This window comes from Schistocerca nitens, chromosome 3 (genome assembly GCF_023898315.1).
Source record: "Schistocerca nitens isolate TAMUIC-IGC-003100 chromosome 3, iqSchNite1.1, whole genome shotgun sequence".
Lineage (NCBI taxonomy): Eukaryota > Metazoa > Arthropoda > Insecta > Orthoptera > Acrididae > Schistocerca > Schistocerca nitens.
In genome coordinates, this window is record NC_064616.1 from 698,380,790 (window position 1) to 698,398,268 (window position 17,479).

Here is a 17,479-nt window from a genome sequence, read left to right on the forward strand (position 1 = left end):
TGCTCCCCAAATAGCAAAACTCCTTTACTACTTTAAGTGTCTCATTTCCTAATCTAATTCCCTCAGCATCACCCGACTCAATTCGACTACATTCCATCATTCTCGTTTTGCGTTTGTTGATGTTCATCTTATACCCTCCTTTCAAGACACTGTCCATTCCGTTCAACTGCTCTTCCAAGTCCTTTGCTGTCTCTGACAGAATTACAATGTCATCGGCGAACCTCAAAGTTTTTATTTCTTCTCCATGGATTTTAATACCTACTCCGAACTTTTCTTTCATTTCCTTTATTGCTTGCTCAATATACAGATTGAATAGCATCTGGGATAGGCTACAACCCTGTCTCACTCCCTTCCCAACCACTGCTTCCCTTTCATACCCCTCGACTCTTATAACTGCCATCTGGTTTCTGTACAAATTGTAATTAGCCTTTCGCTCACTGTATTCTACCCCTGCCACCTTCAGAATTTGTTCAGTTCATAATCCATCACATATGGAAGCACATGAAATGTATTCGCAGTTGCGAATACGACCATCCATAAGGGAATGACGACAATAAAAATCTGTGCCGGGCCGGGACTTGAATCCGGTTTTCCGGCTTTATGCCAGCACTCGCCTTAACCGCTTTGGCTATCCGTGCACGACTCACTTCCATATGTCGTCATTACTGCGTCACAACCTGTACTCGTACACACATTATGAAAGTCCCGTAGTGACGAGGACATTTCAATTGAGTGTCGCTGCCTGGTATCGGTGGATAAATACGTTGTTACATTGTCTGTGTTGCTAAGAAGAATGATGCAACATTCCTTCGGACATGTATGCATGCATATCAGAAGGAACTGTGGTGTCACCGCAAGGCATCACACCGACTAGGTTGTAGGCTTCAAATCGGCCGCGGTCCGTCAGTAAACATCGGACCCGCGAGTCGCCACTGTCGACGCTAGCAGACCGAGCGCTGCCCCTCGGCTGGTCTTACGAGACAAGCTAGCGCACTGCCCAGTTCTACAGCCGACTTTAATAGGAATGGTTCACTCGTTATAGCTTCAGAGATCTCAACTGCAGAGACTCTAGTTAACATAGCCTTCAGCTAAGTCTGTAGCTACGACCTAGCCAGGCGTTACATACAGTTTATGCATTGACAATTGATCTATATGTGTGAAGCAATCAGAATTGTAAAGAAGTATTCGCAGTTCAGTCTATAACTGCACTTGTAAATACTATTGTACAGAGTCAAGATCGACGTTCACCGCTGATGCTGAATTAAAGCTAAGTATTTAATTGTATTCCTGTCTACTAACTTCTAATCACCTAAGATGCTCCAGATACATCCCGTCAAGTATAGTTCATTGATCCTCACGTCAGCCTAAGTGATCAACGCTTGCAATTAATGGCCACACCTCGTGATCATACTAAGAGTCAAACTGCCTGACTCAGTCGGGGCACCCTTTTTCTATGAGGCCCATAGTTCCGCCTCATACATAACAGGAACATTGTGTAGTTCTTTTTAACAACACAGGCAATACAATATAGTACATCCGGAAATTATTTCTATAAGTCTTTCTTTCGTATACAGCGTCATATTTGCACCTGGCCACCAAAATTGGAACTAGTTTTCTCCAGTGTAAATCGGTACCGCATTAACGCATTAGCATAACTGACAAGTTTCGCTGCCATACGATAATTACAGTCCACAGTGGACCTCTGTGAGTACCTACACATCAATTATAACCACATGATATATACGAAAACGGCCTTTTAGGTGATTCAAATTTCACGTTTCTTCTACAAGCGTGCAAAGTCTAGAGCAATTACGACGTATAGCAGGGCCGTAGCGAACCATTAAAATGGCGTCTACGCTAGATATTCGTTGCACGCAACGTGATGTAATTGCATTCTTGATTGCGGATAAAGCAACGGTGGTGAATATCTAGAAACGCTCGTGTGTGGTCTGTGGTGACGATGCAGTTGATAGGAGTACTGTTGAACGTGGATAAAGAAAGTTAAAGAGCCAGGAAGTGCAGAAATCAGTTCCGTTATTGGCCATATTAGGGACGTTCTGTCCCAGCCACTGCTCCCCAAATAATCAATCGCGCGGGTGCCATTATTCTTGTATATCGGCGCATCACAGCTCGAAAATTGGCTCTGCAGCTATCGGTGAACATTGGAAGTGCGTGTGCATTGATATTCAGAGGTGTGCTCAAGATGGGTTCCACGAATACTCACAACAGACAACAAGATTTAAAGAAAATCTCTTTCATTTAAAATGTTGGAACAATCTGTGGCCAGTGGAGAGGCCTTTCTGTCATGGATCGTTACAGATGACGAAACCTGAGAGCATCACTTTGAGCTGGTAACAAGAAGATGGACACTGGAGCGGCACCATCGCACCTAAAAGGAAAATTTCGAGGCAGCTCCCTCTGCTAGCAGATTCATAATGACACTCTTTTGCGATAGTCATGTTATCATTCCTGTCAATGTTGTCCTCAACGACGTGTGTTCATCAAATACGATACGAAGTGTGATAGGACCACTATTAGTCCCCATACACGAAACTGATTTGGCGGACAGGATGGGCAGCAGTCTGCGTTTGTTTGTTGATGATGCGGTAGTGCAAGGTAAGGTGTCGAAATTGAGTGACTGTAGGAGGATACAAAATTAGACAAAATTTCTAGCTGGTGTGATGAATGGCAGCTAGCTCTAAATGTAGAAAAATGTAAGTTGATGTGGATGAGTAGGGAAAACAAATCCGTAATGTTCGGATACAGCATTAGTAGTGCCCTGCTTGACAGTCACGTCGTTGAAATATCTGAGCGTTACGTTGTAAAGTGATATGAAATCGGACGAGTGTGTGAGAATTGTCGTAGGAAAGGCGAATGATCGACTTAGGTTTATTGGGAGAATTTTAAAAAAGTGTGGTTCGTCTGTAAAGGAGCCCGCAAATGGAACGCTAGTGCAACCTATCCTTAAGTATTGCTCGAGTGTTTCGGATTCGTACCACGTCGGATTAAGGGTAGACATCAAAGCAATTCAGAGGCGGACTGATAGCTTTCTTACTGTTAGGTTCGAATAGCATGCAAGTGTTACAGAGATGCTTTGGCTACTCAAATGGAGGGAAGGCGACATTCTTTTCGAGTAACACTACTGAGAAAATTTAGAGTACCATCATTTAAAAATGACTGTAGAACGCTTCTGTTGCCTCCAACGTACACCGCACGTAAGGACACGAAGATAAGGTACGAGAAATTAGAGCCCATGCGGAGGCATACAGGCAGTCCTTTTTCCCTCGTTATATTTGCGAGTGGAGTAGGGAAAGAAAATAACTAGTAGTGATACGGGGTACCCTCCGCCACGCGTAGTATGGTGGATTGTAGAGTGTCGATGTAGATGTAGATGTAGTAGAGTAGTGCCTGACACAGTCACGTCCGTTAAATATCTAGGCGTAATGTTGCAAAGCGATATGATATGGAACGAGTACGTATAGACAGAAATAGGGAGGGCGAATGGTCGACTTCGGTTTATTGGGAGGATTTTAGGCTCAAATGGCTCTGAGCACTATGGGACTTAACATCTGAGGTCATCAGTCCCCTAGACTTAGAACTACTTAAACCTAACTAACCTAAGGACACCACACACATCCACGCCCGAGGCAGGATTCGAACCTGCGACCGTAGCAGCAGCGCGGTTCCGGCCTGAAGCGCCTAGAACCGCTCGGCCACAGCGGCCGGCAGGATTTTAGGAAAGTATGGTTCAGCTGTAAAGGACACCGCGTATAGAGCACTAATGCAGTCCATTCTTGAGTACTGCTGGAGTGTTTGGAATACCCACCAGGACGGATTAAAGAAAGACATCGAAGCTGTTCAGAGGCGAGCTGTTGTGTTTGTTACCAATAGCTTCGATCAGCACGCCAGTATTACTGAGATGTTTCGTGAACTCAAGTGGGAATTTCTAAAAGTGAGGCGACATTCTTTTTGCGGAACACTATTGAGAAAGTTTAGAGAACCGGAATTTGAAGCTGACTGCAGAACATCTCTACTGATGCCAACGTACATTTGACGTAAGGACCACGAAGATAAAATAAAATATATTAGGGCTTTACGGAGGCACATAGTCGTTTTCCCCTCGTTCTGTTTGCGAGTGGAACAGGAAAGGAAATAACTAGTAGTGGTAAAATGTACCCTCCGCCACATACCATATGGTGCCATGAGGAGTATGGAAGTAGATGTGTGAGATAATCCTCATAGACCACAATACGCTATTAACAATGTTTATAAAGCTGCTGGAAACTGTTAGGAAAGGCTTCTTTTGAAACCAGTCGAAGCGCTGATGACAGACGTCTTTAGAATTTCGTCAAAATAAGGTGTTGACAGTTGCTTCCTGTGTGAATGTTAACGGCCCTACTCTCAATAGAAGTGAGAGCGCCAAATCTCATTCCCTGTGAAGATTTTTTGCAGAAAACGTGAATCAGGTAACAGATGTTGAAGAAATCTCCAGCAGCTTCCATTCTTTTGCTCGTAAGTCCCTCTGTGCGTCAGCATTCGGGAACAGGTATTTCATTTCTTCAAATCTGCGTGTGTGATGACGTTAACCTTGTCCTTGCTGATCCCCAATTCCTCCGATAGCAATCTTAACAAGATTTTGCCATCACCTGTCGTACTGGCCAGATTTATCGATCGTTACGCTTGTTGACAGTAGACAGTGGCTTGGTACAGTAATAATTTTCTTTCCGTCCACTAATCGTTAGAACCAGCTATAACCACATTTATTGTTACCGACCTCCGTACCGAGTGAGGTGGCACAGTGGTTAGTACACTGGACTCGTATTCGGGAGGACGACGGTTCAAACTCGCATCCGGCCATCCTGATTTAGGTTTTCCGTGATTTCCCTACAATGTCGGGATGGTTTGTTTGGAAAGGCACAGCCGACTTCCTTCCCTATCCTTCCCTAATTCTATCGGACCGATGACCTCGCTGTTTGGCCCCCTCCCCCGAACAACCGACCACGCAACTGACTCCCGTCTCGTACAAGTACACCGATATCGCATCGTCCTATGGACGTTCCTCCCGATCTACAACAATGTACCGTTCCTCTAGAATGATCGAAAGAAGTAGACACATATGTTTCAGGTTAGCGTGTTCAACACTACATCACACTTGTCGATGTGACGCTAATTGTACTTTTCACATAAACACTGTCACCTGATAGATAGCGGTACATCTGCTGAGAGTTTTGAGACGTCCCTTAAGAAAGTACCTGAAAGCTATGATCTCTTCTGCTGATTACATATGGATGAACAGCAGTTTCAACGATGTTAACTGTTAGTGCGAGAAACATTAAAATGACTTATGATGTGAACCACTCACTTCTTCAGCATTCTTGATTCCAACTACTCATCAAGCTACTGTAAATTAATAACCTAACGATATGCTTATTTATTAGCGATTGATCTCTTATTGCTGTGTAGGTGTTTCATGGTCTCCTTAAACCCTATATAGGATGTTAAAAATATTGACGAATATTTTGAGGGACGGTCGTCCTAATCAAAGCGTGAAAAATTAGAGTAATAATCATGTGCCCCGACACGCATACTTTGTGAAACTTCACTAACGGGAGGGGCTCCAAGTGCTGAAGGGCTCGATGTAAAATCTGTCTGTGACAATGCAGCCCTCCGCCCTCCAGCGTAAAAAATTACAATCTCTTTGAATTTGATCGGCTATTGCCACACATGCTGGCTTGCATTTAAGACGTAATCCCAAAGTTTCTGTACGTAGTTGGAGTTGCATGGCCAGTGTCCCCATAACGAGACTCTCTCTGCTGATACGGATGCTCATGTTAATCTATCACCAAGGATACTTGGCAGAACGTTGAGAAATAATGTTGATATCCTCTTTGGGTGACTGCGTGGGAATTTTCGTCGTCTCACACAGGAGTTGAACAAAAATATGGAAACACCGCGAGAAATTCTTGCTTGAACGTAAACACGGATGCTAGCCGATCCTGCAGGTTGCGCTGTTGTACCAGACCACGAACGGCACCTGTGAAACGTCCTCCATACGTTGCAAGTGTCAGTCATCAGTCAGTGTCATTGTGAGTGTATTATGTCGGAGCTACGTGATTTCGTATGCGGAAAAATTGTTGATGTTCTTATAGTTGGTGCTTTAGTAACCAAGACAGCTGAAGTGTTGGTCTTTCAAGAGGAACGGTATCGAAGAGAGGAGGACGAAAGTGTGTGTTTGATAGTGACAGAGCCGGCCGCGGTGGTCTCGCGGTTCTAGGCGCGCAGTCCGGAACCGCGCGACTGCTACGGTCGCAGGTTCGAATCCTGCCTCGGGCATGGATGTGTGTGATGTCCTTAGGTTAGTTAGGTTTAAGTAGTTCTAAGTTCTAGGGGACTGATGACCACAGCTGTTAAGTCCCATAGTGCTCAGAGCCATTTGAACCATTTTATTTATAGTGACAGACGGTCAGTGAAGAGCACTGTGACGAAAAATAAGAGGCCTGCAGATGCAAAGTCGCTGCAGAACTGAATGTCGCACTCGCAAACCCTGTCAGCAACAAAAGAACACGACGGGTGCTCTGTGAGCAAGAAATTGCAGGGCGAACTGAAACCAAAACCACTCATCAATGATGTGAATAACCGTAACAGTAAAATGTGGTGCCGAAGCCACACAACCGGCACTACGAAGCAATGGAAGAAAGTCATTTGGTCTGATGAACCTTGTTTCACACTGTTACCAACTTCTAGCCGCGTTCACGTCCCGAAAATGAAACATGGGAGAGGTTTGGTGATGATTTGGGCAGCCATATCGTGATTAGTCTGCAAGATCGCATTACTACCAAGAATTATGAGAGCATTTTGGCTGATCAGGTCATTCCACAGTACAGTATTTGTTCCCGTGTGGTGATTCTGTATTCCAAGACGCCAGGGTCCCTTTTCACATAGCTCGCATTGTTCAGGACTGGTTTTCTGAGCATCAGCATAAATTTTTACATCATCGCTGGTCACCATAGTCACCAGATTTCAACATTATTGAGTCTTTGTCGTCTACTTTGGAGCGAAGGGTACGTGGTCCCTATCCACCTGCATTGTCGTTACCTGATATTGCCACTATTTCGCAGGAAGAACAGTATAATATTTCCTTTAAAACCATACAGGATCCGTATTTATCTTTTCCGAGACGACTGGTGGTTGTTTTGAATGCCAACGGTTACCTTCGCCGTATTGGACATGGTAATGTGCTGTGTTTTTTGTGTTCCATATTTTTGTACACCTTCTGTATATGCTATAAAAATTCTCATTATCATCTCTTTTGTACTCCGCCTCCTCATTAAGTAAAGTCTTAGACGTAAACAGTGGATCTGCGCCACACTTTTGCAAGAGACATTGCGACAACTGCAAAGTGCCACGGTGATCTTGTGGCCTAAGGGCCTCGACGCGCGGAGATGAAATGGATACAGCAGGTATTCATGGAAGCACCACCCAGATAAGAGGATGACTCAATCCTTCCTCTGCTGCTGATCTCACACACTGGTCCCAAGATTTCCGTCCACTGAATGTAACACATGCTCCTACATTCAAGCGAACACACTCAGCGAGGCGTTCCAGTGTTACCCTTTCGTGGTGCTAGAGAACTGTGTCTATAATACTCCTACTTGCTAAACCATAGCAGAAAAATCACATAAACCATCTCACTTGTGAAGTAGTAAGGTTGCACCGCTAACAAACGAGCTTCATGCACATAAATCACTCTGCAATGAAACTATGTTGTGCAAATTACAAATTACTGCAGTAACTTAAATGAGTGATAGTGCATAATAAATAATTTTGACAGAAATGTAAACACTTACTTCAGTAGCAGGGATTGAAAATAAGTCATGACTTCCAGGTTCAAGGTGAGGGTTTGGCATGAGAATTCTTTGTGGAATTCCAACTTGCCATTCTCCTGAATCATCTTTGGCTGCTGAGGCAGCCGATGAGGAGGCATTTGTAGCATTCGCATCTCCACTAACTGCAGTTCGAACTAGGACAGTCAACCAAGCAGTATAATAGTTTCGGAATACTAATTCACCAACCTGTAACAACAAGGTGATATGATTATTGTCAACAGTCTTTTCACGTATTTTATCATTTCATTACATCATTAGTTTCATAAAACAAAACTGATGAGATAATAGACAACTATATTAGAAATATATTACACAGATTTTTAATTAGTTCTATGTTTCTATGACTATATTACTCATTACAGAAAATAATCCAAAAGAGCCAAAGTCTACAAACACAGTCAAATTTAGCCAAGACGCATGATAGTTAGTAATGTTCTAAGTATTCATGACCTGTAAGTAGTGGAAGAAAAGTAGCGTTATTGCAATGATATCTGTTTTATTACTGCGGTATCGCCAGTTTGAAAATGCAAGTTGTGAAAGAGGTGTTTCCGAACAGTTCTTTTGGTAAGGAGAGACAGTAATCATAGTTCTTAATGGCTAATTTGTCAGCGTAATTTATTTGGTAGGCTGTCAACATAAACTTTTACAGCTTTAAGAAAAGACGATTGTGGTGACTGACACGCTTTAAACGTTCTTTGAAATGATAAAAATAAATAACTACATGTGGCTAAAAGCCTCCAGACGCTCACTGAATGTAACACATGCTCCTACATTCAAGCGAACACACTCAGCGAGGCGTTCCAGTGTTACCCTTTCGTGGTGCTAACAAGTAAGCTTGGTCAAATTACAAGATGAAACCGTGTTATCTGTGAAAGCAGCCCGCTGTCATTTTGTTGCATAACCGTAGAAAGCGACAGCAGAAAATGCTACGGCACGCTGTTGACGTCATTAATTTGATTGACGAACAAAGGAAGAGAAAAGGGTGTAACAACTATAACGGTGACTGGATGTTCTTCCAAGACAAGTACTGTAACGACAATTTATAACACGCGAAACAGGGCATAGCCACAATCCCATTACCGTCACCTACACTCAACAGATCCACTTTAGGCATTACTGCCCCACATCGCCAGGAAACAGGCTATTATGCGCGGGGGAAGAAAACCTTTTCTAATTAGTAAGCTAAACCTATCCCTCCCCTCTGAATCTTATAGCCAACAACGATTTGTTGATTCATGGTGTAGTTCACAGTTCATCATAGTTACCTCAGATTGGAAGAAGAAGATGAAAAACGCTTATATTTAATTTCAGTGTGCTATGGACCATTTACAAGTACATAAACTTGTTATGAGTCAACTGTTTCTCCACACACTATTCTTTCCCGTGGTCGTGCGGTAGCGTTCTCGCTTCCCACGTCCGGGTTCCCAGGTTCGATTCCCGGCGGGGTCAGGGATTTTCTCTGCCTCGTGATGGCTGGGTGTTGTGTGCTGTCCTTAGGTTAGTTAGGTTTAAGTAGTTCTAAGTTCTAGGGGACTTATGACCACAGCAGTTGAGTCCCATAGTGCTCAGAGCCATTTGAACTATTCTTTCTTCCTCCTTTGATTTCGCCCATCTGTGGACCACGCAAAGTAACTTCCTCATGATGTAGCTCTCTTTCCTGTTCTTCAATCTTCCCAGTATTTCTTCATTCTTAAACTATGTTGTTCTCTTCTTTCACCTGTCCATACAGTGATGCGCTTTCTGACCTTTTCTTGAAAAACCAGGAACGTCCCAATTTTGTTTCGAAAGTAGGCCAGTTTAGCTTTTCTGCTTTCGTAACGTTGATTTCTGCCGAGCCCTTTTTCACTTCCCTAAACCAAGTGATATGCGTTTTGGGCTCTTTGTCGAAGTGGTCAGATACTTTTTTAATCGCTCATTCCGAGCTCATTCGAACCAAATGGCCATAAAAAGAATTTCTCCTTTTCCTGAGAGGATCAGATGTTATTTTTAAGTTTGGGTGCAAACTTCCTCATTATTTCTTCTCATCCACGTATTCCCAACTTTTCTTGGACCGAGTATTTTCCGTAGTATCTTTCTTTCTTTTTCCTCCAACGCTTCAATTTCTCCATTTTTGTTGAGAACTAAGCATTATACAGCATAAAGACATCTCGTTTTTATGACAGTGTTGTAGTGCAGAATTTTTATTTTTACTGAAAATGAGTTTTTGTTGTAAATATTCTTCGTTAAATGATAAGCAATTTCCATTTTATTTGCTCTATTCTTGTTTGCTTCTTTATCTAGATCGTTATGCTGCATTACTTTCACTAAGTAATTAAATTAATTCACTCTGTTGATTCTACTGAATATTCTGCTGAGTTATTTTGGAGTATTTTTAATGTTCTGTACGAATTGTATCTTCTTGAAAGAAATTTTTAATCCAGCCTTTCCCACCGTCTCTTTCAACAAGTTGATTTGATCAGCTGCTGTATCGAAGTTGTCGAGTAATGTTGCTAAATCATCTGCAGAAGGTAGATAGTTGAGTTCGAGGTTATGGTTGTAATATCTCAACCTTATTTCATGGATCCCTTTCTCTTGAAGTCTAACAAGGATCCGATTGAGTGAGAGGCCGCAAAAGGCCAATGATGTTTACGGAATTCCACGACCCACATACACTATGTGATCAAAAGTATCTGGACACCTGGCTGAAAATGACCTACAAGTTCGTGGCGCCCTCTATCGGTAATGCTGGAATTCAATATGGTGTTGGCCCACCATTAGTCTTGATGACAGCTTCCACTCTCGCACGCATACGTTCAATTAGGTGCTGGAAGGTTTATTGGGAAATGGCAGCGTATTCTTCACGGAGTGCTGCACTGAGGAGAGGTATCGATGTCGGTCGGTGAGGCCTGGCACGAAGTCGGCGTTCCAACACATCCCAAAGGTGTTCTATTGGATTCAGGTCAGGGATCTGTGGAGGCCAGTCTATTACAGGGATGTTATTGTCGTATAACCACTACGCCATAGGCCGTGCATTATGAACAGGTGCTCGATCGTGTCGAAAGATGTAATCGCCATCCCCGAATTGCTCTTCAACAGTGGGAAGCAAGAAGGTGCTTAAAACAATGTAGGCCTGTGCTGTGATAGTGCCACGCAAAACAACACGGGGTTAAAGCCCCATCCATGAAAAACACGACCACACAATGACACCACTTCCTCCGCATTTTAATATTGGCACTACACACGCTGGCAGATGACGTTCACCGGGCATTTGCCATACCCACACCCTGCCATCGGATATCCACATTGTGTACCGTGATTCGTCACTCTTCACAAAGATTTTCCACTGTTCAATCGTCCAATGTTTACGCTCCTTACACCAAGCGAGGCGTCGTTTGGCATTTACCGACGTGATGTGTGGCTTATGAGCAGCCGCTCGACCATGAAATCCACGTTTTCTCACCTCCCGCCTGTCATAGTACTTGCAGTGGATCCTGATGCAGTTTAGAATTCCTGTGTGATGGTCTGGATAGATGTCTGCCTATTACACATTATGACCCTGTTCAACTGCCTGCGGTCTCTGTCACCAACAGACGAGGTCGGCCTGTACGCTTATGTGCTGTACGTGTCCCTTCACGTTTCCACTTCACTATCACATCAGAAACAGTGGACCTAGGGATGTTTAGGAGTGTGGTAATTTCACGTACATACGTATGACGCAAGTGACACCTAATCACCTGACCACGTTCGAAGTCCGTGAGTTTCGCGGAGCGCCCCATTCTGCTCTCTCAACATGTTTAATGACTACTGATGTCGCTGATATGGAGTATCTGGCAGTAGGTGGCAGCACAATGAACCTAATGCGAAAAATGTATGTTTTGGGAATGTCCGGATACTTTTGATCACATAGTGTATAGTCTACCATGCAACCAAAACGTTGACCGATAGTGTCAACAGGGGGCGGGACTGGAGGTATCCAATTATGAGCACAGCATAAGGCTACGGAGCATAGCTGAACTGCTTAGTCGACAAGGAACTCCTAAAAGTGTAAAACGATAAATAAAGCAAACATTGCATTATATCTACAACAGCTTTCGATGTCTACATTTCGTCAGAAACGAACACAAGAAATTTCGCAGGGAGATAAAGAAGTGGCAGATAAAACATTAGCGTTTCTGCAAGATGAATCAGTGGAATGTGTTATGTCGTATATGCTCGACTGGGTGGACAATGTACATGAGGATTACAATAATGATGATACGTGCTTAACATGTGAAAGTGATATTGAAACTGGTGTCGAGCCATATAGATCATCATCGTTGTCGGACAGTGAGCCACAAATCCTGTCTCCAGTAAAACGTAGTAAAGAATAATCGTTGTCCAAGGAGCGGGTACTAAGCATAATCATGTATATGGAACATCGCCGAACATCGCACAGATTTTGAATAAGTCCGCAGCAATATGACCGTGTAGTGCATATGAAAAACTACGGATATTAAAGGAAGAACAAGACGTACTTGTTATAAAAACTGGTGTTTGGGCGTTTCAAGGATTCTCGATACAATTTACAGGATGCTCTAGCCGAGCGGTCTCAGGCGCTGCAATCATGGACTGTGCGGCTGGTCCCGGCGGAGGTTCGAGTACTCCCTCGGGCATGGGTGTGTGTGTTTGTCGTTAGGATAATTTAGGTTAAGTAGTGTGTAAGCTTAGGGACTGATGACCTTAGCAGTTAAGTCCCATAATATTTCACACACACACACATACAGGATGCGCATGATCGTGACCTACTATGTTACACATGTCAAATTGCGTGCGACATACATTACAGTGATTTCAAGGGAAGCAGTGGATGGTTGCATATCTTCAAACAGTGCTACAGAAGAGGAGGACGTAAGATAAACAAACTTCAAACAAAAACTTGGCGACACACAGCAAACTGCGGACTCAGCCCGACAATTTGTAGATGTGATAAACTAATATGTCCCATCGTTCAGTACGGAATTTCTTTTCAACTCCAACCATTCGGGATTTGCAGAGGAAACGCGTATGAAAGCAACCCTGGGAATTAAAGGTACCGAGAGAGTTGTATCAAGATCAGCTAACATCAATGGCTTAACACATTCGTATACAAGTACGCCGACTATTAATCTGGATGCTAAACTATCTGGAAAGTTATTTATTGTGCTGCGAGAGGTTGGAGGTGCTCTGTCCCCTACGATTCTTTCTCGTGCGTGTGATCTTGCAAGGGCAGTAGGGAGTATTTACGTCACAGCAAGCAAGAGTGGGAAAATGGGCTTAAGAGAACTACAGCTATGGTATGAGTACTGCTTTTGGCCAATAGCCGATTAAAAATAATAAACTTTTGCTTCATTCCTGGTTTGCATATAAAAATCATACTCCTTTCGAGTAAACTACCCCTCCGAAAGGTTTGTGACATTGTAATTCATACCTGGCACCACTGGACAAATTCAGACTCTGGATGTTTGCTTTTTCGTGTCTATAAAACATACTATAGCACTATCTGCAGTTACGCCTTAAGTGATAGCCAGTTTCACAATAACCTTCTCGACAGACTTTCGCATTCAATTGTATGCCATCACATTCTATCAGTTCTCATCACTCCGTTACACCAATATGATTCTATATTCATTCTTTAAGAGTGGACACCTAGCTGAACGTCCCGCATAGTTTGTAGCTTCCAAGGAGTTCGCCTTCTGTCTTGATGGTGATAACCTTTGTGATCACTGTCAGGCGCAATTTTTCATTCAACGTTCATGGTATAAGTTAATGGTTTGTTTAGAATATTTCTTGAATGTTGACGAGGTCCATTTTGGGAAGTGTAATATATACATCTCATAGAAGGTTAACCTCTGCACCTCCCAGACACTCTTTTTCTGTCCGCAGCTCGTGGTCGTGCAGTAGCGTTCTCGCTTCCCGCGCTCGGGTTCCCGGGTTCGATTCCCGGCGGGGTCAGGGATTTTCTCTGCCTCGTGATGACTGGGTGTTGTGTGATGTCCTTAGGTTAATTAGGTTTAAGTAGTTCTAAGTTCTAGGGGACTGATGACCATAGATGTTAAGTCCCATAGTGCTCAGAGCCATTTTGAACTCATTTTCTGTCGCTCTGCTGATGCACATGGTGAGTCATTAGCAGCTAATATTTTACCTGTCAGAATTGTTTATACAAAACTTTCAAATGAGCCTTACTAAATATTAAACTTGTGACCTCACACTCATGGGATTCCTTGCAAGATTCCGTTCCCTTATTACCTTTCCCAAAACGTAGTTGAAGAGCAGTGGGGTAGGTCATCATCTTCCCTTACACCAGTTTTTTTTTTAAATTGTTCCGAAATTTCTCTTTGGAACTACATTTTGTACTTTCTTCCTGTCACTGTTTCTTTAATGTTTGACAGTTTTTTCTGTTCCAAATTCTTCTAGTATACTGAAAAGTGTTTCTCTGTAAACGGAGTCATAGGCTTTCTGGAAGATTATAAAGGTTACGACAAGATATTTGCTTCTTATACATTAGTTCCTTGCTATCACTTTCAAATTCATAATCTGTTCTACGCAGGGACGGCCCTTTCTAAATACCCTTGGTATTCTCCGAACTGACAGTCTAATTGCTCTTACAAACGATTTTGAAGGGTTTTGGGTAGTATTTTGCACATAACAGTCATTAAAGAGTTTTCCATGAGGTTGTAAACATCTACCTTATTTCATTTCTTGTGTAAAGGATGTATGAGAGTACATTTCCATTTATTTGGAATTTTCTCATTGTAACAAATTTCCCCCTAAAGTTTTTCAATCACGAAATCGTTGGCATTTTTCTACGTTTCTACAACTGAATCTTCTCCAGAGACATTATTTTTAAGTTGCTTAATTATGTTCTGTATTTCAGTATCTGGTGGTTGTGAATTTGGAAAAATTTGCTCAGGTTCTGCTTTATTGAAATATATAACTGATTTCTCAAAATTGAGGAGCTTTTTAAAATACTCGGCTAACAAGTCACAGTTCTCTTTATTATTAATAGCTAGTGCGCCATTTTCTCTTTTAAAACATAGACTTAGCGGCTGCTACTTCGTTACCTTAGTACTGAAAGTATTATAAAAATTTCTTGTTGTTGTTTTCTGGAAGCCTCCTTAAATATCATGTAGAAGGGACGTTTCAAAATTTCTCTTAGCAGGTCTCAAAATGTTTGCTATATACTTTCTTTCTCTCCCGTATAGCGCTTTACAGCTTTTATTGCACAGCGATGGACTTTAAACATGAGAAAGAAATGGTAAAGAACTTAATTTTTCCAGCGCGATTCCATTTTATAAGGTTCTGACGTGGACGACTGTTAAACGACACACGAAGGCAACTTAAGACGTTCACGATCTACCGAGACAAGACTGTCTTAATTACATAAATTTTTTCTTTGTCCCGTTTAAGGCTTGTACACTTCTCCAGTGAATAGATTCCATTGCTTAAATGCGATTCTGGTAGGTGTGCAGAATGTCCACGAATAACATAACTTCTTGAGTTCCTGGGGTATCAGTACCACGGCCGTGGTTAAATCATGTTGGAAGTAATGGCCATAAGGAACACAGGCAGTTTATTCGTAACACGGAACATGCTCACCTAATTTTGCGTCCTCGCGCTGCTACACAGATATCATGATGCATAATGACTTGACTGCTTCTACGGGAGAGTGCTGAAAGGCAATGTCTCAGAATTTTTTTATGTGAAAACTCTTGAAGCGTTTTAAATAAAACAAATGTTAACATTCTACATCTTTATTCTTCGTGTCTACACATTTATTTCTGAATACAGTCACACTGGCGATGTTGAAGGTATTAATAGTGTAACACGTTCCATTTCCTTTAGTGCATATGGTGGGAAATTCTTAAAAAGAAAATGTTGTGAAGTAAAATATCAATGTGGTTAGTAGCTGGCGCGATTATACCTATAAACAGACAACTAGGGCCAAGTTTCCACAGCCAGTGTTCAGCAGTTTTCCGATTCTTACGACCCAAGTACCGTGTCTCAAATTACTTGTCTCAGAGAACTATACCGCTACAGCGTTAAGCTGCCCATCCAGGATTAGGTCTCTGTCGGTTTCTCTTCATGCGAATGCTAGGTTGATTCGTCAAGAAAAGGCGACGGTCTACTTCCTGTCCCATTCTTGTTCGTTCTGAGCTTGTATTTTGTCTCCAGTGATCTCTCGTCGGCGGGTAGTTGAACCATAATAACTTTTATTTGTAGTAATAAGATGTATTATGTTCTTTCTGGGACTTTGTACTACGTGCCTAAAAATCCCGAAGAGAAATAAATGCTTTAATGTCGAAAAGCCTCTAACTGTCAAGTCCGAAAATAGATGGTGAAGTATAATCGCTAAGTATAACAGTGCTCGTCAGAGGGACAACAGCACGTCTCTTTCCAGACGATCTTGTCCGCGATCGAATCATTGGATCTCCCTATTCAGATTCTCGTGGCCTGATGTCGTCTGGTATCGCTGGCGGCCAATCGGAGGCCATGTATTACATAGGAACTTTAGTATTACAATCATGCTCCGATCATCTTGACGCCCCGGGAGAGAAGCTCTTCACAAACTTGCATCTTACTGGCGAGACTTCTTCCAAGCACACGCACAGACACATGTATATATACAGGGTGGTCCATTGAAAGTGACCGGGCAAAATATCTCACGAAATAAGCATCAAACGAAAAAACTACGAAGAACGAAACTCGTCTAGCTTGAAGGGCTAAACCATATGGCGCTATGGTGGTGGTGGTGGTGGTGGTGGTTAGTGTTTAACGTCCCGTCGACAACGAGGTCATTAGAGACGGAGCGCAAGCTCGGGTTAGGGAAGGATTGGGAAGGAAATCGGCCGTGCCCTTTCAAAGGAACCATCCCGGCAAATATGGCGCTATGGTTGGCCCGCTAGATGGTGCTGCCATAGGTCAAACGGATATCAACTGCGTTTTTTTTAAATAGGACCCCCATTTTTATTACATATTCGTGTAGTACGTAAAGAAATATGAATGTTTTAGTTGGACCACTTTTTTCGCTTTGTGATAGATGGCGCTGTAATAGTCACAAACGTATAAGTACGTGGTATCACGAAACATCCCGCCAGTGTGGACGGTATTTGCTTCGTGATACATTACCCGTGTTAAAATGGACCGTTTATCAATTGCGGAAAAGGTCGATATCGTGTCGATGTTTGGCTATTGTGATCAAAATGCCCAACGGGCGTGTGTTATGTATGCTGCTCGGTATCCTGGACGACATCATCCAAGTGTCCAGACCGTTCGCCGGATAGTTACGTTATTTAAGGAAACAGGAAGTGTTCAGCCACTTGTGAAACGTCAACCACGACCTGCAACAAATGATGATGCCCAAGTAGGTGTTTTAGCTGCTGTCACGGCTACTCCGCATATCAGTAGCAGACAAATTGCGCGAGAATCGGGAATCTCAGAAACGTCGGTGTTGAGAATGCTACATCAACATCGATTGCACCCGTACCAGATTTCTGTGCACCAGGAATTGCATGGCGACGACTTTGAACGTCGTGTACAGTTCTGCCACTGGGCACAAGAGAAATTACGGTACGATGACAGATTTTTTGCACGCGTTC

General features: G+C 42.8%; 1 protein-coding gene across 1 annotated transcript in view; it reads right to left on the reverse strand.

The window, feature by feature from the left end:
- The window catches only part of LOC126248671 (nicolin-1-like), a 114,454-nt gene that overhangs the window by 75,933 nt on the left and 21,042 nt on the right, over window positions 1-17,479 (reverse strand). The window contains exon 3 of the mRNA XM_049949902.1: window positions 7,848-8,072. Within this exon, the coding sequence (XP_049805859.1) occupies window positions 7,848-8,072 (225 nt within the window). The remainder of the gene's footprint in view (window positions 1-7,847; window positions 8,073-17,479) is intronic.